Consider the following 24033-nt stretch of genomic DNA (forward strand, 5'->3'; position numbering starts at 1 on the left):
GGTCTTATAGTTGTCTTCTCAGAAGTCAGTGCCATTGACTACAATATGTATAATTGCAAGAGAGTACTATTTAGGACTGCAGCCAGATTTGCTATAGGTAGTCCTCAATTTACAACCTGTTGCTTGGTCACCATTCAAACTTCCAATGGATGTACCTAGAGGATACTTACGTGGATTTCAAGTTCCAATGTGCCCACCCCACACGATCATGTTACCGTACTTCAGGCAAATGGCTACTAAGCCACATTTACAGTCACTTACAGCATCCCTCAGTCACATGACTGCATATTACAATGGTTTTGCTGAAAACCAGTTTTTACTTCCATTTTTGGATAAACCATGCCTTAGCAAACCTTTGGTTCTCACTTAAATGATTGCTGCAAAAAAGATAATTAAGTCACACCAGTCACATGACTCACCCACTTTACAACCTGTCATGAGTTACGGTTGCGATGGGCAGTCATAACTGGAGGACAACCTGTTCTTGTGACTCATTATTTCAGGTGAAAATACAAATATTTGGCCAGCCTGATTTGCATTTAAAAGGTGGATGTTTCTGCATTCAGTTATCTATTTCATTGACATTGTTGAGTGAAATGCAGGAGTGTGCAGAGTCGAAGTTTGTGAACTGGCTTCTTACTGCGCAGGACAAGAAACAATATTAAATCCCTTCAGTAATGCCCATTCGAAACTCAGGAACATGCATGAATTATTTAGCACTACCAATTATGTTAAGTCCTGACATGATTTATTTGGTTTTAGCTTAGCATAGTTACATGAAATCTATGTAAACCATGGTTTATGGTGTAGAATTATGTGAGAATTCATTTCCTATGGCTAATTTCAACAAACCCTTGTTGAAGGTAACACAAATATAGAGGTAGTATCAGGTCTGCAACAATAGCAAAGCACAGTATAAGCAGACAGTGCTTGCAATTGCATCTTGCAGAGTATGCAAAAGCATAACAAATTTGCTTCCACTAGGAACCAGACATCCTGAGCCATCTACCAGAAGAGCAAGTGGCTATGGCTGTCTCAGCAATCCATCTTCTACCAGCTGAGCAGACAAATCTAGGGCTGCTCTTAGTCGCCAGCATTAAAAAAAATCTTGCCTGACTCTTGAAAGAAACATTAGATAATTAGATGTTTATCTTGGTGGAATGTTAGCATCAATTTTTGGTGAAGGGTTTTTTTTTTTTGGTCTTTCTTCTTCTCTTTTTTCCCCCCACGAAGATTCCTGATATTTTTTTATTTGTTCTAAATATTTTATGTGGTGGTGATAAAAGAGACTGTATGAGCTGCATTTAGGACCAGACCTATGAGATGCCCCCTCCCCCCAAGACATGTGAATTGCTTAAAGAGCCCTTATATCTACATCATGATGAATTGACCCTGAATAGCAACAGGGAGAAGAATCAGTCACAAACTTGCAGTTCAGTAAACTAAATCATTGTTATTCTCTGACCATATTTCAGAGGTACTATAACACACTAATCTAGTAGGAAGGAGTAAATAATGAGAAGGTCACTCAGACGGGTTTATCAAAAACATTCCATTGCCATGTTGTTATTTACACTGCGTTTTCCTTTGTCTTGTCTTTGAAATGTAGTAGGCCAGAGGTATATATAAACTGTGGTTCTGCTTTGCTGGGAGCTGGGTGTACACTGTACTGATCCCTGCTTAATCAGTTCAAAGTGATTTGGTTGCTTTAGGGACAGAGGTTTCGTCCATAACAATGTATAGAGCCAATTACTGTGTAGGCAGTAGGAAGAGCCTCAGAATTCTATAACATTGCGCACAATGTCTCATATCCTAGTTATGGTGTCATTATCATATCATGTTTTTTAATCCAAAAACAACAAACAAAAAACAAACAAACATAGTGCACTAAGTAGCTGGAATAGTAGATGGCTGGAATACCAATACGAGGAGTAATCGCTATCAAAGTGTACCTGTTCATGGTCTATAATGTCATTTGGTAAGATATCCAGACAGCTGTATCACTGATAGTTTATACCAAATTTAGCATGAACCCACCCATACATAAAGGCAACAGTTCGGTATTGTGCTTGTATAATGAGACAGGTATGATCCCTCACTAATACATTCAATGTCCAGTTTTATTGCAGTAATTATTACTACACTCCTTCTAAATTATTGATGTGAAGGCGGGGCTGCACTTCATCACAGAGTATTAAGAAGCTTGCTTTTGCTCAGATCCTGTTACAGCAGTAATCCTCTTTCTGCTGAGTAATCTGGACATAAGGGGAAGGGCTTTGCCAAAGCAACAAGTTGCGTGAAGCACCCTTTGCCAACCTGGTGCCTTCTAGCAGCGTCCAGGAACTTCCTAAAAATTAAGACAGGGATTAGCAGTATTTTTCAAGCTAAAGGACATGCTTGGTTTTTTTAATGCTATGCTGAAAGCCACTTCCAAAAACTGTGAAGGACCAGAAGAAGGAATATGCTTAGGACAAAAACTTAAGTTTGATTTGGTTTGAATATAGACAGACAGATCTAATTTCATATATATAAATTCAAGTAATACAGTTGTTGGGTTAAGGCAATGTTAGTGTTAATGTTAAAGTGTTAGTGTTGAAAGTCTTATATAGCTTAGAAACTGAACTGCAACAGAATAAGGATTACATTTGGCCAGTAGTCTCTTTTGCCTCTGATAGCTGTCTTTTTCCAATCCAATAAAAGAGAATATTTGTAGCTCAGGTTTGAAATAAGGAGCCCTTGGTGGTCTCTGAGCTTGCTTGTTTTCTTGCAGACTTTCATTACCCAAACTAGGTAACATCATCAATGCTGTCAGTGCAACCTAGTTCCCTAGTTTGGGTAATGAAATATCTGCAAGAAAACAACTAAGCTCAGAAAGCACCAAGAACCCTTCCCCCCTCCCCCCAATCATTTGGATGCTTCCACTTATGGCATTTGTAGGCTTTTATTTGAGGTGTTCTTGCTTTCTTTTGTGGTCATAATTGTAAGATGCCTTAAGTCTTCAGTGGAATAGAAAAAAAAATCCAAGAACTAAGTTAAATGAATAAATAACATAAGTTTCATGTTCTCTCACACCAAAAGCTTTGATGATGGTGCTCCATGGTACCTCCATAGGGATTAGGTACCCCAGATCAAAGGAAGCAGCCTAGGATTTACAGGGCACATTGAGTTTAAGTGCCCCTTTGAGAGGAAAAGGAGAGCAGAAATTGAAACCGAAGCTTTATTAAAGGAGTTAGTTAACTTTATTAAAGCTAGTTAGTTTAGAAAGGTTGTTTTTAAGTGACAAATTTTTGCAATGTTAATTTGTTGAAATCCTTCTTTCAGCTGTTTTTGTCATCAAGAGCTCGAGGATACAGCTATATCTGCCAGTCTGTGGATTACTCAGATAATGAATATGAAGTTAGGGTGAGTAGTAATAACAATTCTTCCTATATCACTTAAATTATTTTTATAGGTTAATATTACTATGTCTCTTCCTGTCCTTCTAGTGAAAAACTATTTCAGCACACAGATAATGTAAGAGCTCTTGTAAGAGCTACGCTACATGTTACTTTCAAGAAGTTTTTTAAAGTGTGTTTAAACTTATTTTAAACCTTATTTTAAAGAAACATGCAGGACCTTATAAAAATTGGGATTCTTCCCTTGTTTCCAGCCATACCTCCTCCCAACTCTCTCCTCCCCCTCAATTTTAAATTTAAAATTATACTTCCTAACTTTTTCTATATACTTCAAATTGGTTTAAATACGATATGAGAAATACCATGAAACAAGTAAAATGTCCTGCTTCTAGAAATATGTGTTTTTATTGCTTAGGAGCAAATAATATCCCCTATACTTAAGAACTGCAAGTTAATGTGTATAGGTTAAAAGGTATATCATCTAAATATCATCAACTAAGAAAATGGGAAACGTCCCTAATGTGATTTATTTTGCAACTAAGTCACATTTTCTTATTATTGAAGGCAATTTGCCTTAGCCAATTCAGGTTGTCCTTAATTTACATTAATTTAAGTTATTAATTTAGCAACCATTCAACATCATAATGGCACCCCAAAAAAGTGATTTTACAACTAGTTCTCACATTTATGACTGTTGCAGCATGTCACGTGACCAAAATTTGGTTGCTTGTCAACCAGCATGTATTTGCAATAGTTGCAGTGTTCCAGAGTGATGTAATCACCATTTGTGCCAGCTGGTTTTCAACAAGTGAAGTCAATGGGGGGGAAGCCAGGTTTGTTTAACAATCGTGTTATTTGCTTAACAACTGCAAGGATTGGCTTAACACCTATGGCAAAAAAAAAGAGGTCCCAATACAGGTAGTCCGGAGCCCAAAATTTATGTTGCTAAGTCAGGCATTTGTTAAGTGAGCTTTGCCCCATTTTACAACTTTCTTGCCACAGTTGTTAAGTGAATCACTGCAGTTAATAAGTTAGTAACCTGGTGGTTAAGTGAACCTGGCTTCCCCACTGACTTTGCTTGTCAGAAGTTCACAAAAGTTGATCACATGACCCTGGGACACACCAACCACCATAAATATCAACCAGTTGCCAAGCATCTGCATTTTGATCACATGACCATGGGGATGCTGCAACAGTCGTAAGCGTGAAAAATGGTCATAAGTCACTTTTTTCAGTGCTGATGTAACTTTAAACAGTCATTGAATGAACTGTTGTAAGTCGAGGACTTGCCTGTATTGAACCCTGACTCACTTAATGGCTGCCTTGCTTAGCAATGGAAATTCTGGCTGAAAATCAAGAACTATCTATTCTGTATTCATACAGCTTTCCAGAGCCCTTTGTTCCAATTAATGGAGACACATAATAATTCACACTGATTTTCTTAGAATTTCATGGACTGCCTCTGATCTGAAGACATCTGAGATTATTCTGAGAACAATAAGAGACAACTCAGAGAGCTATCCCAAAGATGCAGATTCAGATTCAGATTTAAATGCTAATCATGTTTCACATCTTACAGTAAGATACTGATAGCTTCAGCCAGTTTTCATGATATCCTTGCAATTTCTCCTTAGGCTTATGATGAAAGTGTGCTGAACCATGCAGGAACCAAGTTTAATTAGCATGCTAAGCTACAGGCTCCCAGTGTGAATCAGGCCTTCTAAGCACTGACTTCTACAAAATAATCAGAGCAAGGGATATCAACAGCAGGCAACCTTATATTTTCAAAGGAAGAGAATGCACTTTTACTGGATGCATGAAAAATGACTGCTTCCAGCTTATTATGCACGCAGCAAGGTTGTAAGAATCCTAAGAGTTTATTTAGCTAAAAAAAATTTTTTTAAATTTGATTTATATGCTGCTCTTCTCCGGAGACTCAGGGCGGCTTAGAATGCGTTAAGCAATAGCCTTCATACTTTTGTATATTTATACAAAGTCAGCTTATTGCCCCCACAAACTGGGTCCTCATTTTACCTACCTTAGAAAGGATGGAAGGCTGAGTCAACCTTGAGCCTGGTGAGATTCGAACTTACAGTAATTGCAGACAGCTGGTGTTAATCACAATGCTATCAGTCTGCTGAGCCACCAGGCCCTTCATATTCAATATTGCCTATTTTTATTTTTTTAAATAATTTATTTCCTTCTAGAAATTAATGACAATCACAACTATTATCACTTCTTTACCAATTGATAATATAATACTGTGTTTCCTTAAAAATAAGACCCAGTCTTATATTTTTTTTCCACCAAAAAAGGTACTAGGTCTTATTTTGTGAGGGGGATGTCGTCCACTGACTCACCTCACTTGCGCACGTCACCCCCGGCCTCCTTTTCGCTGTCAGAGGCCTTTAAGAACTTCTTTGGCTTCCGATAGTTGCAGCCAGGCCTTGCACACCTCAGCCCATTTCTTCTGCATTCAGCAAGGCTTTCCTGAACGCTTCTATAGCCGATAACAGAGCTCCGGATCGATCCAGAGCTCTGTTATCAGCTACAAAGGCCTTCAGGAGAGAACATATAAATGTGAGACTATTAATTTGGTGGCATTTGTTTTTATTTGATTTCTTAAATATTTTTGAGGCAGATAATACTAAAGCTTGATGATAAGAAATATTCCGTGATCAAGAATTCTCTCCTCAATGTTGTGTTTAAATGTTGTGTTTTTATAGCCATCTGTCTTTTCAGAAACTAGGTAAAGGGATGTGTGAAGCAAAATTCTACAAAAAAATAGTTTTTTTAAAAAAAAAACCTCTGCAAATTCCAGCATCATTCTAGCCTTTACTTAAATCAGCTACAGTTAATAGCAGTAATAGCAAACATATTAGGGATATATAACATCACACCAACCATCACTGTGACATTGTATCACTTCTGCAGTAGCTTAACAACACTAAAAATTGCTGGTACAAACAAGGTAGGCTTTCAAAGAAGGCTTTCAGTTAAAAAATATCTCACACTAATAATCAATGCAATGTCTCTGTCTCTCTCTGTGTATGTGTGTGTGTGTGCTGTACATACATAAACATGTATATATATGCATGTATCTGTATGTGGAGAGAGAGAGAGAGAGAAACACAAGTTTGATGCATCACACCTATATCTATATACATATGCATATGCATTTTATACACACACATACACACATGTCTGAGCATGAGCCACCAAGCAACTAATTCTACTATAGAAGTAATAAACACAGAAACAAAATAAACTTTTTATTTTTAGCATAAAGAGAATAAAATAAGAGAACCCAAAGACAAAAAGAGCTAATTAGTTAAAATAAGTTTAAATGTAAAAAAAAAAAAAAATCCTTAGCAGACATAGTATAGAGGTTATGGGCCTCTTAATCATAGTAAACAAAATATTTTTATATCATTTGGGGGTCTTAGCAAACTGTACATATATGCTTGTTGACAATAGTCTCATATTTCTGCTCTTATTTGGTTAAGTTATTTAGAATGTTTTATGTACATAGAATGTTGACATGCTTACAGTCTTTGTGAGTAGTTTATACTATATTTAATTGAAGACAACAACAGAATATAATAAGCACTTTCAATATTTTTTTCTAGTGTGGATGTTTATTCAATAATCTGTGGTCTGAGGAGGCCACAATTTTACTCACTCATTAGAGATACAATGAATTGGTGCAAGATAGGGCAATTAGTAGGCCGAAATTAGGGGAAAGACCTGAGGTTGTATCTCTTGGGGCCATTATGAGAAAATTGATATCCTGCGATACTGGTTGTATAATGTCTGCTTCCCCAGTCATGGATTTATCCCAGTCAGAAATTGTGTATTCCAGAGTATACTTATTGTAATGTCAGGCATGAAAGACTAGGTCAACATGTGAAAGTTCAATTAAACTGATTTATTACTAAAGCCTATGCACATAGGCTTTAGCAATAAATAACTAACAATCCAACTAACAATCAACATGCTTGGAGACTCCACATAAAAGAACTAGGAGCACACAATAGTAGATAGAATCTCCATCTGCTCACCCGTGGCCTTGCCCATATAGGGGTTAATTGGCTGCCAGGAATAGTGGTTTCCTCCCTGCCACCTCTTTAACCAATCTCTTTATACTCTTTGAGTCATTTGGCTGCTGGACTCCCCACATGCCACTTGTATTCAATTTAGTGAACTTTTCCCAGGGAGTCCACTGGGAATTGCAAACTGTCTATTCACACCTGGCAAATGTAAATTGCTTTGTTCTCATTGGTGACACTGATTATTTTTCTAGCTTTGAGCAACTGCTTAAGAAGTGCTTTGAGATTTATTGTTTTATTTATTTTCTTCTCAGATGAAAAGTAGGATAATAACAGTTGTTTATAGCGTCTACCTATAATATTGCTAATTGAATTGTTTGCATTTCTCTTTAAAACTGACATTTTCTGAGCAACTAGTACATAAAAAACAAAATATATGTAATTGAGCACTAAAGGCTTTACATATTTTTAAGGTTCTTAGGCAGAAAGATGTTAATGTCATTTTATATCTAATAATATGTTAGCAGTGCAGGTAACATCAAAGTCAATGCAGTCATTTTTATGATTTTTAAAAAGACTTTTCAGAACTTGTTCTTAATTAACATGTAAGACATTAGCTTCATTCTTTCTGACTATGAAACAGGGTCTTCCTGTTTCACATGTGAAGAAAACAACATGTTTTACATGTTTCAGTTTTTTATATATAATTGTTGTTTGTATAAGTAACAGCTTTATTTCTTTTAATATATTTGTAATAACTCAATATCCTTCGATATTTACTCATTTCCTAGCTGAATAATTTATATGACATTTGTTTGTGTGTGTATTTGTGTGTAAATCTAATACAAAGTAAAAGAAAGAAAATAGAATAGAAATGGGTAAAAAGTGCAAGGAAAAAAGTAACAAAATAGTGTAATGGAAAAATAAAAAAGAAATATATAAAGTAGTACTTCCAATTTTCATCACAATAAGTACAAACAAATGTAGTAATTCTTCACTCTCGCTAAGGTTACAAACATTTCTTTCTTCATACCCTATGCTATGTCTTATCTATAAACAAATCTTGCAGACCTTTATAGTATTCCTGTACCTAAAATCTTTAGTCCCCTCTAGTGTTCACTTTTTGAAAACATGAATTTTTTTATCCACCTTATGTCTTGTAAAAAACAAAACAGGATCTATAAAGAGGATGTGGTGTTGCCTTAGAGATAAGAAATAACTACATCTGTATAGAAATGCAAAACAGAATGAAAACTTTCTTGAACTCATTTGAGTTAATATAAAAGAAAAAAGGATTTATACTTTTTTAATATAAAAGAAAAAAGAAATGATATTGCCAAAGGTGTATACTACAGACCAACCAACCAACCAAATGAAATAGATGAACTTTTTGCTAATTAGTTAGCTAGAGTATGCAGGAAACACCCTACAGGTATTTTCACTACCCTGACATCAACTGGGAGATTAAGTCTGTAGTAAATGGGAGATCAAACAAGTTTCTGACAAATCTAGCAGACAACTTTGTCACCCAAAAAATGGAGGAGGGAACTAGAGGGTCCATTATACTGGATTTAATCATTACTAACAGATTTAACATTACTAACTCTATCATTACTAAAATGATAGAGCGGTTGAAATTGTGGGGACTTTGGGGGAGAGTGATGATATCATATTGGAATTCAACATAATGCAGGCATACATACTAAAACAAAGTCAAACTAATGTCGAATGAATGAATGAATGAATGAATGAATGAATGAATGAATGAAACAAACTAAGCTATTAGTAGAAGCCAACACTGGTTTGGCAAAAACAAACCATGCTAGACAAACCTTACGGCATTCTTCAACAAAATGCCTAAATTATTTGATCAACAAAATGCTGTGGACATAGTATACTAGTATATTTGGACTTTGGCAAGGCAAGACTACAGCCTACTTCTTGGTAAGATACTGTGGGATAGACAGCATTACCACCAGATGGATTTGTAACTGGCTGACCAACTGCATTCAACTGTAGTTCTCAATGGAACTACATTGACATGGAGGGAAGCATGAAGTGGGTTACCCAAAGGTTCTGTCTTAGGCCCAGTACCCTTCAACATCTTCATAAACAATTTAGATGAGGAGATAGAAGGGGAATTCATCAAATTTGGAGATGACACCAATCTGGAATAGCCAACACTTTAGAAGACAGACTCAAGATCCAGGAAGATCTTGACAGACTGGGCTCTATCCAACAAAATGCAATTCAGTGGTGAGAAAAGCAAGGTTTTACACTTATTCAGGAAAAACGAAATGCACAGGTGTAGAATGGGCTCAACCTATCTGGCTCAACCACAGTACCTGTGAAGGGATTTAAGAGTTCTAGTGGATCACCACTTAAGTATGAGCCCGCAGTGTGCTGCAGCTGCCAAAAAAGCCATGCAGTTTTAGGCTGCACCAATAGAGAGATAGTATCAAGATCACATTAAGTGCTGTTATTGCTTAATACTGCATTGGAATACTGTGTCTAGTTTGCTCACCACAATACAAAAAAGAAGTTGAGATTCTAGAAAGAGTGCAAAGAAGAACAACAAAGATAATTATGGGACTGGAGACTAAAGCATATGATAAACAATTGCAGGAACAGGGTATGTCTAACAAAGAGAAGGACTAGGGGCAACATGATATCAATCTTCCAATATTTGAGGGGCAGTCACAGACAAGAGGGGATTGACCTATTTTCTAAAGCACCTGAAGGCAGGACAAAAATTATGAAATGGAAACAAGCTAGAATTAAGGAGAAATTTCCTGGCAGTGACAACAATTAATGAGTGGAATAGCTTGCCTCCAGAAGTTATGGTGCTCTATCACTTGATGTTTTTAAGAGATTGGATAGCCATTTGTCATAAATGGTATAGTCTCCTGCTTGCACAGGGGTTGGACTAGAAGAGCTCCAAGGTCCCTTCCAATTCTGATCTTCTATATTCCCATGAGATGCTGTTTGTATTTGATAATTAATTCCAAAATTTATTGTAAAAGTTTTCATATGCCAATTTTATCTGAACCCTAGGTTTTGAACCCTAGGTTCAAAATCTTATTTAGCTTTTTGCTGTTTATTTCAAATTCTTTAAATTCCTATGCCTACGATTGAATTTTTATTTTGTTCAGGATTAAAGGCAGCCTCAGCCAGTGTATTCAAATTTGTCTTTCTGAAGGGCTTTAAAACAGCTTAGCAATAGTTAATGAACAATTTCTGAAAGTGATTAGAAAATGAGGTTTGTGAACTTAGGTTCCTTCAAAAGTCTCTATCATGGTTGCAACAAGATGGCTAGTTCCATCATCTTCCTGTACTCAAACTCACAGAAAACTGCTGTCCTACAGTCTCATGTTAAGCAGCCAACCCAAATACATGTGGATGATCTCCTGTCCTCTTTTTATCTAGAAAACTTTCAATAACTTTCTCTACTCACTAGTAGTTTTTTGGTCTTTACCATGGTTGTTGACTGTGCTTTCACAGAACTGTCTTCAGATCGCCATATTTCCTTTGATTTATTGAGATTTTTTCAAAGCATTTGGTATCAATTACCATCTTAGAGAAGTGATGCAAACGATGTGCGATGATACTTTGAACTTTGCGCCTTTGCAAAATCTCACATTATTGCAGCTTTTATCCTGAATATGGACAGAGATATGGGGGGTTCAGGGAACAGTTGCATGCAATGTTGTCTGATATTAACTCATCTGATGAGTTTTATCACCTATGCCAATTCTTTATGTCAAAGATTTACCTGGCTGTTTGTTTATCTTACTCTTCTGTTAGAATTTGTTTAGACAGGTTTACTCTGAAGAAAAGAGCAAGATACACCATTACATACATTATAAGACAATTCCTTTATATAAATAGTAGTGATAGTGATAGTGATAACACATATCTCAGATAGTGGTAACACATATCTCAGATTTTTTTTTTAAATTTCTATGTCCTAAAGCTCACTTTATTAAGGAAGTCTGATCTGGGCTGCATCTGTACTAGATTACTAGATGGCAGCAAAAAGCTAAAATTATTTGTTTGCTGCCACCTAATCATTATCCAGACATTTGCAGACCAAACTTGGTAGCCCTGTCTTAATCATTCTTGACACAGATTATGTTCTTTAGAAGATGCTAGTACTTTCCACAATAAATTGGTTGATAATAATGTAAATTTTATTTTTATATTTGTGGGTTGTAGAATTTATTTTCAACAGCATACTTTTCATAGCTTCAAAATGAAGGCACCAATCTAAAAATATATTCCATATTGAATAGCAATAGCACTTAGATTTATATACCGCTTCATAGTGCTTTACAGCACTCTCTAAACAGTTTACAGAGTCAACATATTGTCCCCAACAATGTGGATCCTCATTTTACCAACCTCAGTTCGATGGAAGGCTGAGTCAACCTTGAGCCAGTCAGGATCGAACTCCTGGCAGTGGGCAGAGTTAGCCTGCAGTACTGCATTCTACCCACTGCATCACCACGGCTCTCATTGAATATATGAATACTGAATATACTCCATATTGAAAATTAAAAATATATTCCATACTGAGAGTGGAGGTTATGCAACAGTTGAATTGAATATAAATTCATGCTCTGTATTCTATTCCCTTTAGCGATGTGGTTAGTTGATGCACATAAAGTATATTTCTCCGTTGAGGGTTTCCAGGTTCCCTCCTCCATAAAGATTAAATTGGGTCTCTCTTTATGATCAGTAGAAGCATTGTTTTCTAAATTTGTTTATTTTTTAGTTTGTTGTCTTTATTCAGTTTTAGATTTATTGTGCCATATTTTTTATTTTGCATTTTTTATTATCAGTTTTAAAAAATGTGTAGTATGATTATTTAAAATATAAAATAACTTGTATATATGAGGACTCAAATATTTTTTAAATTAAATCACATAACTTTCAGGTGAGTCTGAAGGCATTTGACAGCCTCTGTGTCAGTGTTTTTCAATCTGAGCAACTTTAAGGTATATGGACTTCAACTTCCAGAATTTCCTGGCCAGCCTGGGAAACACTGGAAACACATCTTAAAATTACTGAGGTTTAGAAACATTTTTCAAATAATCCAATATTACATTATTCCTGAATATTCACACATGGTTTCTCACAATCCTCTTATCTTCATAGTAATGTATGAGGAAGTGAAATTGAAGGAGGAGGTGGCTGGACCAAAGATAATGAGTGCCCAGTATAATTAAGTGGGATCTAAACTTAGGTTCCCCTAGCCCTAGTAAAACTCTCTATATAGAAGGGAGCAATTCTTCTTATATGGATAATTCTCTAATAGTGAATAATGTGAACAAATATAGCATTAACAACAGTTTTGAAAATCAGTATTACAGACATTTAAGACAAGTGGCAACCATTCAGTATCTGATTTAAAATAAATTAGGGAAACCGTGCAGGACAGCTGAGGTCAAAGGAAGTATTTGGCTTTTCTACTGTATAATTTTTTATTATTATTTTGATTTATATGCCACCCTTCTCCGGAGACTCAGGGCGGCTTACAAGGCGTTAAGCAATAGACTTCATACTTTTGTATATTTTATACAAAGTCAGCTTATTGCCCCCACAAACCGGGTCCTCATTTTACCTACCTTAGAAAGGATGGAAGGTTGAGTCAACCTTGAACCTGGTGAGAATTGAACTCGCAGTAATTACAGGGAGCTGGAAGCTAAATACTACCTTTTAACAGTAGCATTAGTCTGCTGCGCCACTCAGGCTCTTATAATGACGTAACCAGTGTGTTTCTGCTTTTCCTTCATGTTGTATCTTTGTGTTTTGTGGATATGTGTGCCTTAGACAGCATAAATAGACTGTGCATGCTTTGCTTTGGGTCACATGACCAGGAGGGAGGGGTTTAAAAGGGAGCAATTGTGGTTTTCTCCACAATGAATTTCTTGGGTTTGTTGTTGTTTAACTCAATGTTTATCATACTTCTCTCTCCAAACCATAGTTCGTTGTGTTTCTTGGAGAGTTACCTTGCTGATGAACAGACGTACAGATAAAGTCCTGAACTTCCTTATATAATTTATTTCCAACATTTTTTAGGTTGGAAAGAATAATTTAAGCAAAATCAAAAACTGCATTCCTTACAGTGATATCAAGAATCATCCAAAGTATAAATATAAACTTTGAAAATACAGGGCCCAATTTGATATGGGGAAAAAAGTTAGCAAACTAATAGTCATGTTTGAAAGAGAGGCTGATCAAACTACAATTTGCAGAGACAGAGGAAGAGAAAGAGAAAAATTTCCCTGATGTATTCATCTGAGGAAGGTAAATGGCAGTTTCCTTCCTTCCTTCCTTCCTTCCTTCCTTCCTTCCTTCCTCCCTCCCTCCCTCCCTCCCTCCCTCCCTCCCTTCCTTCCGCCATGCGGTACCATGCCTACCAATTCTGCATAGCATACAAACAGAAACAGGAACTTTAAAACAACAAACCACAATGGGACTATAGTGATGCTCCTCATCTGAGAGTACCACTATTGTCACCTTGTATTTTGTGATTTTTTTTAACAGGCCTAAAGTTAATGTCCCCCAAATGTCCCATCAAACTACACTGCTAAAAAAATCATCAGGAGTTGTTGCATAGTATGTGGGGGTTATTGCAGATACCAGCAGACCGAACTCCTTTGGGGATGGGACTCTAAGCTAGCCTTCTCTCCCTGATCCCAACAAACAAGTTGTCAGTATAAAACTCAAAGGGATTTGCAGTGAGCTAATATACAGTTTCAAAAATAATGTTCTGTGGTTTGCTGATGTATTTTTAATGACAAACCAATGATGGAAATCATGCCCTTCTAACAAAAAAAAAAACAGCAAGAAGCCAGTCAACCACATAATTCATTGCAGTGAGCAAATGCACCTAAAATACCTATTTTTTTGTGTGGGCTGTATCTTGCCTCCAGTCTCAGATGCACTCTACCTTTTAATACCAGTTGATGAAAAAATACAAATGGAAAGAGTCTGCTGTTGTGCTTGGCTGTTTCCCTTAGGCATTGAATTGGCAATTGTGGGAACAGAGTGCTGAACTGGAAGATTTTGATCTGAACCAACACGTATGCTTTACAGTAACATTTAATGATGGCTCTCTTTACATTTGAAAAAAAAATGGGATGTATTAATATTGCAGGATCCAATCTCCATCAGACCAGACATTTTGTCTGTTGTATGTGGCTTTTTAGATGTTGATTGGGGTGTTGATGGCTGGCTATTAAGTCATTGGCTGTTGTTTGCTTGTGCTGCCAAGCCCTCACCTCCTTAGCTGGTGGTCAATCATAGCCAGCCATCAACACCCCAATCAACATCTAAAAAGCCATAAAACAACAGGCGCCATATAAATACCACACACAGAACAGCCCAAAGCATACACTCTGTTAAGAAGAAGTTCCCTGAAGGTGGGTTCCAGCATGAGTCTGAAAGCTTGGAAGATTGGTCCCGGTGACCGTCCCAGATTGGATCCTGCAACATTTGTGTATTAATATTGTTAGCTATGAAATACTGTTTTAGAAAGCAGGGAGAAATTACTTCTGCTTTTTCAAATAGCAGCAAAACATCAACTTTCTAGATTGCTGTGTAATAACTGGAAAACGTTATTTGTTTATTCATATGCTTTTCATGCTGTCTTTCCAGGCTGCCTAGTTCAAGCCAGTTTACAGACATATAAAAATATTTCAGTTCAATAATAAAACCGACCTAGAACAAGGATATATGAACATCTGAACAGTACAACAATAAAACAAATTCAGTATTTTAAAAAAATCAACTTGAAACCAATGCTCACTATTATAGAATCATTCATTCAAAAGTTGAGAATGGTAAAATTATTATGCAGATGATAAGTTTTAAGCTCTGAAGTATGTTGAACAGCATCATCTCAATTAAAAACTACAGTACTTAAAACTGAAAAATGTTAAGGAATTATAAGACATGTGAATGATAGGCAAAGCAACAAATAGGGTCTCTGATACCAATCTTAATTTTAAAAAATTGTTTATACAAATGTAGTAATCCTTTAGATCAGGGCTGGGCAATTTATTTTCCCAAGGGGCCACATGAGAAACTGGGACTGTTGTGGAGGGCCGAACCAATGTACACACTGATTTGATGTCTTCAAACTCTGTCACCTCAACTGCTCTACGTGAGGGGTGAGCCCTGCGTAAGGGCAGAAAAGTGCTCTCTCTCTCCTCCCCTTCCCATGGCCACCAGCCGATTGAAGGGGTGCACAGCAATTGCGCAGAGTACGGCCTGACATGGATGCTTTTCCTGCCCCCTACAGTACACTTATTTACATTTAATTTCTGATTTCCAATTGACGTCATGTGAGCCAGACGGGGATAGTCAAAAGGCAGATATGTCCCAGGGGCCGTAAAATGCCCAGCTCTGCTTTAGATTATGCCAGAAATGCATTAATCCTACTGCAATTAATACAAAATAACAGAATATTTTATTCTGAATATTATACTACATAACCTGTTCTAAATGCATGTAGGTACTCCTTGACTTATGACCATTTGTTTACCGGCTGTTCAAAGATATAGTGGTGCTGAAAAAAGTGTCTTGCAACCAGTCTTTGTGCTTATGACCATCACAGTACCTCTATGGTCATGAGATCAAATCATCATGACTGACTTAATGATCATCTCCCTGAACAATGGAAGTTTCAGTCCTAATTGTGGTCATAAGCCTGTAGTCCTGACAAGTGCCCAAGAAGCCATTTGTGTAAAGTCATGAATTGCCTTTCAAAGCAGCTCAACCGTAATAGGATATTATGACTAGGCAAGGTATTAATGCATGACTGACTGAAGGCAAAATCATGCAGTGTGCTTCTAAGAACGGGGAGCAGCAGGAACCAATTGTTTATAATGTTTTCCTGAAATAAAATAATCAGAATTAAATAGAATTGTCTTCTGAGACATGGAATATTTAGGAAAGATTCATCCATTTATCAGTATACTTTTCATAATCCCATGATTAGGATTAACCGTGTCTTCGTTGTGCTATTAAATGATATTTGAATAGTATTACAAACACAACCTGAGGTGGGAGAGTAATTGCAACAGTGTCCATAGTAAATCTTGATGATAGCAAAATGACAACATGGGTGCAGTAGCATTGTACAGATTTTTGCCATTACTTACTTGCATGCCAACGTCTGATGCAGGTGTACAAGTTCTGACATTTGAATGATGCTGTTGCACACATTTTGCCATTTTGTCCCTTCTTGTGTCCCCTGTAGGTTCCCAAGCCTGGTTGTTTCTTCTAGTCATGTGTTACAAATGACATGAGTTGAAAGGACACGGTCAAGTGATCTAGACCAGTTAAGGTGTTGTTCCATGGGGACAACGTGAACTATAACTTTTATATTTTTAAGAAAAAGAGAGCCATCAATTGTCCACTGTGGAAAGACTCACATTTTAGAGATACTGCTTAAATAACATCTTATATTCTCTACTCTTACTCCATATTTTTCAGAAATATTTATAGATCCTGAAAGTTTTAAACGTGTGTAGTGTGTTAGAATTCTTTTTTTAAAAAAATATTGTTTCACATAGTGATACCGTGTTACATATAAACATCACTCCTACTCACTTTATTTATAAATTAAGAGCACTGATTTATTATATTCTGAGCAGAAACTGAAAAGTAGTAAATGTTTAAGTGGTTAATCTTGGTTCATAACAGTTAAGAAGTTATAACCACAATGATTAGAACACTGAAGTATCTTTAATTTCATTAGAGAAAAGACAGTATCTGTTTACTGTATGCCTGTAACCTTGTATGTATGTATGTAAAAATGTATGCTTTTAATGTTTAAATAGGACAGACTATAGAAAGAATAGATTTATAGTGTAACTTTAGAGAAAGAGATAAATCTACAATTATACTTATAACTGCTGTAAAGAAGATCAGAAACCAGTCCTTTATATCTTTTTTCTTTTCTATTTTTCTTCTACCTTTTTTCTTTGTTTTTTGAACTTCGGCTCTTTTATGTCTTCCTTTTTTGTTTTTACTCTATTTTTGTTTGTATTTTTCTCTTGTTTTTGAAACTTTCAATAACTTTATTTATTTATTTATTTATTTATTTATTTATTTATTTATTTATTTATTTATTTTTATTTACTATGTAATTTATATGCTGCCCATCTTGTTGTCCAGAGTGATGCCAAGTCACTTACAAATAATAAAAATAGCAATATAAAAACAAATTATATGCATACATTATCCCTCCCTCCCTTCCCCCCCCCCTTCTCTCTCTCTCTCACACACACATACACACAGAGGATTATCTTTTGAGAGAGTGAGAGAATATTTGTGAATGTGTAAATGAAAATAAGAATATTAATCATATTTCTGCACTTGTAGTATAAGATGGCTAGGCCTGATGAAGTTGTGTGCATATCTAATTTTATCTTAATTTCCAAGTCACACTGCTTGTTCCATAAGAAGACTTCAAATGGCTAAAATCAGGAGAATGTGGGAGATCTTTTTAAAAAGATTTTTTTAGGAAAATGAAGTACAAAATGGTTTCACATCTCTTGTCTTAACATGACAAAATAATGTTTAACTCTTCATTTAAATACCTACTAACTGAGACAAACAATCAAGGAGAAAATACTGTGTAAATTGTGCAGGAACTTCTTAACCCAGAAGGTCAAATTAAGTAATTAAAACTTCCGTAGTGACCCACATCCTATGCTACGTGGTGCATTGGTCTGATCTTGTCTTTATATTCTTCTTTCATTTCACAGATAGCAGGAGCTTTATGGTGGTACTACATATCAAAAGGGATTGAGTATCTGGACACAATATTCTTCATCCTAAGAAAGAAATTTAATCAAATTAGTTTTCTTCATGTCTATCACCATTTCACTATGTTTACTTTATGGTGGGTTGGCATCAAATGGGTTGCAGGAGGACAAGGTGAGTAAACTTGTCTACTAAGTGGAAAGTAAATATTGAAAAGAAAATGAATATTCATATGGAGTATTAACATATAAATATTTTCTATACTACAGTTATAAAAATGAGTATGTCTTAATTCTGTAGTGCTAATAGTTTAAAAGTATATTCTTTCTTGTCTGGGAAATGAGGGGGAGTAAAAGTATATTACTATAGTCTTGTGAAACGCTTTTCACACTGGAATAAGTGCATGATTCAGATTTTAAATCCATATTCTTCCCCTTGTGTTTAAGTCTGTGAACTGCATGAAGCAACAGATAGATCTAACTTGCTTAACTAAAATTCTGCAACTACAGGCAGATAAATTTTTTGACTGTGCCTTGCTTAATTTAGCATGGTGATGAAAGAATCTAGTCAACCAAGTCATAATAAATTCAATAAGACTTCCATTTTATGCTTAGAACATCTGTATTTATTTTATTCTTGTGCACTGTGAAAACTAGTTTTAACTGCTTCATTTTACTCTGTGGATAAAAATTGTACATAAAGATTATATCAGGCTGTAATACATATCACACTTTCTTTTCATTTTTTCGTTATGGTTTCTTAAGTCATACAACTCTCTTTCTTTAAATCAGAATCTTGGCCTTAGCTTGCATTTTCTGTCTTTAATTATGCATGTTTCCCTGTGTATACATTTCCATAGATTGCCCTATAAATTAGATATTTCATGCTCTTATTAAATAATAAATTTGCAATTTCTATTATATGGTATAACCGTTCATATGATTTTGCAGTCCCTATATACTTTATAGTTGTAAACTATAACAGTTTGAAAGGATGCACATTTACCCAAAATCAACAATCCATCCAGTACAAGTCTAGAAAAATGAGTCATCACAAATAACAGTTTTCTGACATGATCAAGTTTTACATTTGTGTGTTCAGTCCAGCACAAGAAAACTGTGGAGATTATCTCTTAGCTAAGTCATTATTACAGCTAGTTCTCCACTTACAACCATTCATTTAGTGACTGTTCAAAGTTACAACAGCACTGAAAAAAATGACTTAGGACTGTTTTTCACAACTTAGGACTGTTGCAACAACCCCACGGTCACATGATTCAAATTTGGATGCTTGGCAACTGGTTCATATTTATGTCATGTGTCCCAGGGTCATGTGATCATCTTTTGCGACTGTCTAACATGCAAAGTCAATGGGGAATCCAGATTCACTTAACAACTGTGTTACTAATTTAACAATTGCAGTGATTCACTGCATTGTGGCAAAACTCACTTAACAAATGTTTTGCTTAGCAACATAACTTTTGGGCTCAATTGTGGTCGTAAGTGAAGGACTATCTGTACAACTAGGTGTATGGAAGAGTTATTCATTGCTTAGCCTCTATTGGACTCAAAATGGACATGTAATCACCAAACATTTCTACTCTTAGTTGTGCTGTGTGTAGTAAAATTACAAAATAAGTTTTTCAGGCATACATATCACATAGAACAAGTGATGTGGGAATATGATAACATTTTTCGATATTTGTAGCAGTTTATGGTTGCAATGAAATTGTAGCAATGCATACAAGCTATAGAGTGCCTACCTATAGAGTCCCTTAGGTGGGCTTTTACATGAATAACAGAGGAATCTCTTACTTTTTTTTTTCTTGTCCTTTGATCTACTCCTGAGAAATTATAACTTTTTAAAACTATAAGAAGAAATGATGAGGGAAACTGATATTGAGGCACTGTGCTTTCTTCTCCTTGGTGAGAAAAATGTAAATATCATTGAATATTGAATACCTTAATGATTTACGTAATGTGCTTCTTTTGTTTCTTCTACCCAACAGCATTTTTTGGAGCTCATATAAATGCTTTCATTCATGTTGTCATGTACATGTACTATGGACTAGCTGCCTGTGGCCCAAAGTTCCAAAAGTACCTTTGGTGGAAACGATACTTGACCATAATGCAATTAGTAAGTAATGTTTGCTTTTTTTAAAAAAATCTATCAGTTCTTTTTTAAATTGGGTCTTTTCAGTGTCAGAACTTTGAAAGTAATAAGTACACAGACACCACTTTTAGAGAGGGTCTTTTCCAACATGAGGAAACTCACATAGATAAAGGAAGAAACCCCCTACCACACGCTATTGCCATCAGCATAAGATACTCACCTAGAGTTCTTATAGCTGTTCTCCCTTTTCCCATACAATCACTCCTCATTTAGTGACTGCCCTCCATTCCAATAATCATGTCATTAATCAAAATAATCACTAAGTGAGCATGTATTGATAGAAAAAGACCAGTAGTTGATGCTGTTTCATTCAAATAAAATTCTGCCCTACAAGTCCTGTGACTGATCCATTGTTTCCTCCCTACCACCTTTCAGAGTGGTGATATTGCTTAAATAAGCTATCTCTTCCTGAGCTGCTTTTCTTCACAGGGCAGAACCTCCCTAAAAAATGCTAATCACAAGTTAATAAGCTCAGGTCTGTGACTTTAATTAGTTGAGTAGAACCCTCCAGCCAACTGTGCTACTGCCTGAAACTGATCATTTTTTTACCATTGTATTTGTGAATGATTGCTAATCAAGATAGTCACTAAACAAGGAGTGGCCGTATGCAGAGTATATTTCTTAAGAATAATGGGAGAAAGCTTATACATAATAATCATTTAAATCTGCTAAATATAAGTACAGTTCATATAACACACACAACTCTAGTACGCTCTCAATTCTCAGTAAAAAAATAATCCTAGTGACTTTTTTTTTTAATTTGATTTATATGCCGCCCTTCTCCGGAGACTCAGGGCGGCTTACAATGCGTTAAGCAATAGCCTTCATACTTTTGTATATTTATACAAAGTCAGCTTATTGCCCCCACAAACTGGGTCCTCATTTAACCTACCTTAGAAAGGATGGAAGGCTGAGTCAACCTTGAGCCTGGTAAGATTCGAACCTGCAGAAATTGCAGGCAGCTGTGTTAATAACAGGGTGCATTAAACCACTGTACTACCAAGGCTCCTTTTCTCCAATAAATATGAATGCATGTGCAAATCTGTGTATCTATATACATATAGACAGACAGCACTCTAAAAGCAGGCAAGACCTTGAAAATAAACTATTTATTTATTTACTTACTTACTTAAGAAAATTTATATGACCACTCAGCTTGCTCTCAGTGACTCTGGGCAGTTTACAAGGATAAAAGTCCAATACAAAAACAACAATAAAAAAAACACAATAGCCCCACTCCACACTCCTGGCAGCAATACAAAAGCAAGCTTAGGGTTCCAAGTCATGTTCAGTCAGCTTGCTAGCCTCTTCCTCCTCTCACTTCTAATTCATATTCAGGGGATTCATGTCTGCAAAGAAGACCTGCTCTATCTAGAGTGGTGACCTCTATCAGTCTGATTTTTCAGAGATACTCTGATGGCGAGCCTCTGTAGATAGAGGAGACCTTGCAGATGTTTCCTTCTCCTGGGGAACTTCAAGAGGAAGGCAGGAATCACATGTTCATCCCCTTTGAAGCAATGGTGGCAATCATTTCCCTGTTTCAACAGCATCTTCCTTCATTGCATTCTCAGCAACATAATGTAAAATGATTCTCCTTCCTTTAGTTCGCAGATAATTAGAGAGCCCATCATGGTTTTAAGTAAATAAAGAAATGTATGAACGATATTCAGACACATTTTCAAGGGGGGAAACGCTCACATAAACTCTTAACAGAAATTTAATAATCAGGATTAATGGACCTTCTGTTATTCTACCTTTCAGCTTCAGTTCCACGTGACTATTGGCCACACCGCCCTGTCTATTTATATTGATTGTCCCTTTCCTAAATGGATGCACTGGGGTGTCATTTTCTATGCCAGCACTTTTATTGTTCTGTTTGGTAACTTCTACTATCGGACATACAAGATGCCCAAGCAGCCCAAGGAGCTCAAGCAAAAAGAAAAGAATGGCAAGATCACCAACGGCGTAATAGCAAATGGTACAAGCAAGCCAGAAAACGGTGCAATTAAGGAAAATGGAAAAGTGCAGAAGAAAGCCAAAGGAGAGTAACTTAATTCAAGCCTTAAACATTGCGAGCAGTGAGGATTCTTCAATCTGATAATAAAAGAAAAGGAAATACTGTCCTGTCTTTACCAATTGACCTTTAGGTTGTTGAAGAGATAGAAAACATTATTTATGAAGATTGTTTTAACAACAAAAATCCTATTGTAATTATGTAATTATTGAGATTCGTTAACTTTATGTAAACTTTTAGACTGCGGGTGTTGGTAATGTAAGAAAGAATTGCTGAAATATTCTTTACTGTCAATCCAGTGGTTAAAATTGCAATTAACCATGGATACAATTGATTTATTGAAACAGACATCTTTTTGAAAAAGAGAGCTTACGAATTCTACCATTTCTAATCAATGTTTTAAGCAAAAGAAAAAAGAAAAAAAAAAGCCCTCAATGAAAATATGGAGAGGGAAGTTTGCTCTCTTTTTTAATAATTTGTAGTTTCTTCATCTAAATTATACAGTATTGCTGTATTAGGTTGTTCTAATTTTCCCCTTATGTCTGTTACATTGTTGTTCATTGTGTGAAAATACACCTACCTCTTTATTTGGTAAAAAAATAACAACTACTATTAAATATTCATTTCTGAAATAAGGAGCCCGTAATATATTATTTAGAAAAAACATTTGTCTCCCATTAACAAAATGTACTATTTATTAACAAGCATAAAACCACATTTGAACATATTTAACGATTCTTGTATCCAATGGCAAGAAATGCATGGGGTTGATGCTTTTTGAATGGTTGGATGTACATAGTGGGTGGATCAAGGATAGAACTCAATTTTTACTTTGCTGATGGCCTACTTATTAACCGTGGGACAAATTCAATATAAAGAGGAGAGAGATCCGTAATTATAAAGAACTTTGCATTTGAAGGCTTGAAATCCACAGTTTACTGGAATTTAATTGTGGCAGCAAGTACTTCAATGCCGTGACCAGATGCACTGTACCTATATTGTTGTGAACTGTTTATTCACACAATAATCTTGCTCTTTGGTACTGTAAAACCTCCAGACTCATGTGTTTAAAACAGGCTCTGTGCATGTAATGATGGTTCTTGCAATCGCATCCCTGCAAGAACAATAACGGTCTGGTAAGATTCTATCCTTTCCATATCAGCTTCTCCAAGTCTTATTTCCATGGATGCTCTTCTCATTCCTTCTGCTGCACCATTGTGGCTTCTCTCTAAAGTTTGAGAGGGTACCTCAAGCTCTTCTCTACTATGAACTGCATCCATTATATTGCACTACAATGAAGAAAGTTCAACAATGACTTTTCATTCGCACAACCAGGGCAATTTGGAGAGAAGTCATGATTTGCTCCAGCTTGGAGTGACTTGGAGGGAGAGCTGCATCACCCAGAAGGTCTTTAGATTTCTCCGTTCTAAATACAAGAGCCAATCCTCATGTATTTTTCAGAAACAGTTCTTTCTAGCAGCATATTTTATATCATGGAAATAAAGTTATTTAGTTGAGATAGAAGTTCACAGAATATTCTGTTTTATTTTACCTGTCTTGTATTGTCTACAATAAACAACAGGAAAACAAAATCACATTTCTTGATATCCATAATGTCTCTGAC

General features: G+C 35.9%; 1 protein-coding gene across 1 annotated transcript in view; it reads left to right on the forward strand.

The window, feature by feature from the left end:
• Window positions 1-22444, forward strand: part of ELOVL4 (ELOVL fatty acid elongase 4) — a 42547-nt gene extending 20103 nt beyond the window's left edge. Inside the window, exons 3-6 of the mRNA XM_070954370.1 lie at window positions 3322-3402; window positions 18226-18397; window positions 20232-20359; window positions 22157-22444. Coding sequence (XP_070810471.1) covers window positions 3322-3402; window positions 18226-18397; window positions 20232-20359; window positions 22157-22444 — 669 coding nt within the window. The remainder of the gene's footprint in view (window positions 1-3321; window positions 3403-18225; window positions 18398-20231; window positions 20360-22156) is intronic.
• Window positions 22445-24033: the final 1589 nt, after the last annotated feature.

The sequence above is a fragment of the Pituophis catenifer genome, unplaced genomic scaffold (assembly GCF_029215685.1).
Source record: "Pituophis catenifer annectens isolate HBS135680 unplaced genomic scaffold, rPitCat1.0.hap2 SCAF_1, whole genome shotgun sequence".
NCBI classification, from domain to species: domain Eukaryota; kingdom Metazoa; phylum Chordata; class Lepidosauria; order Squamata; family Colubridae; genus Pituophis; species Pituophis catenifer.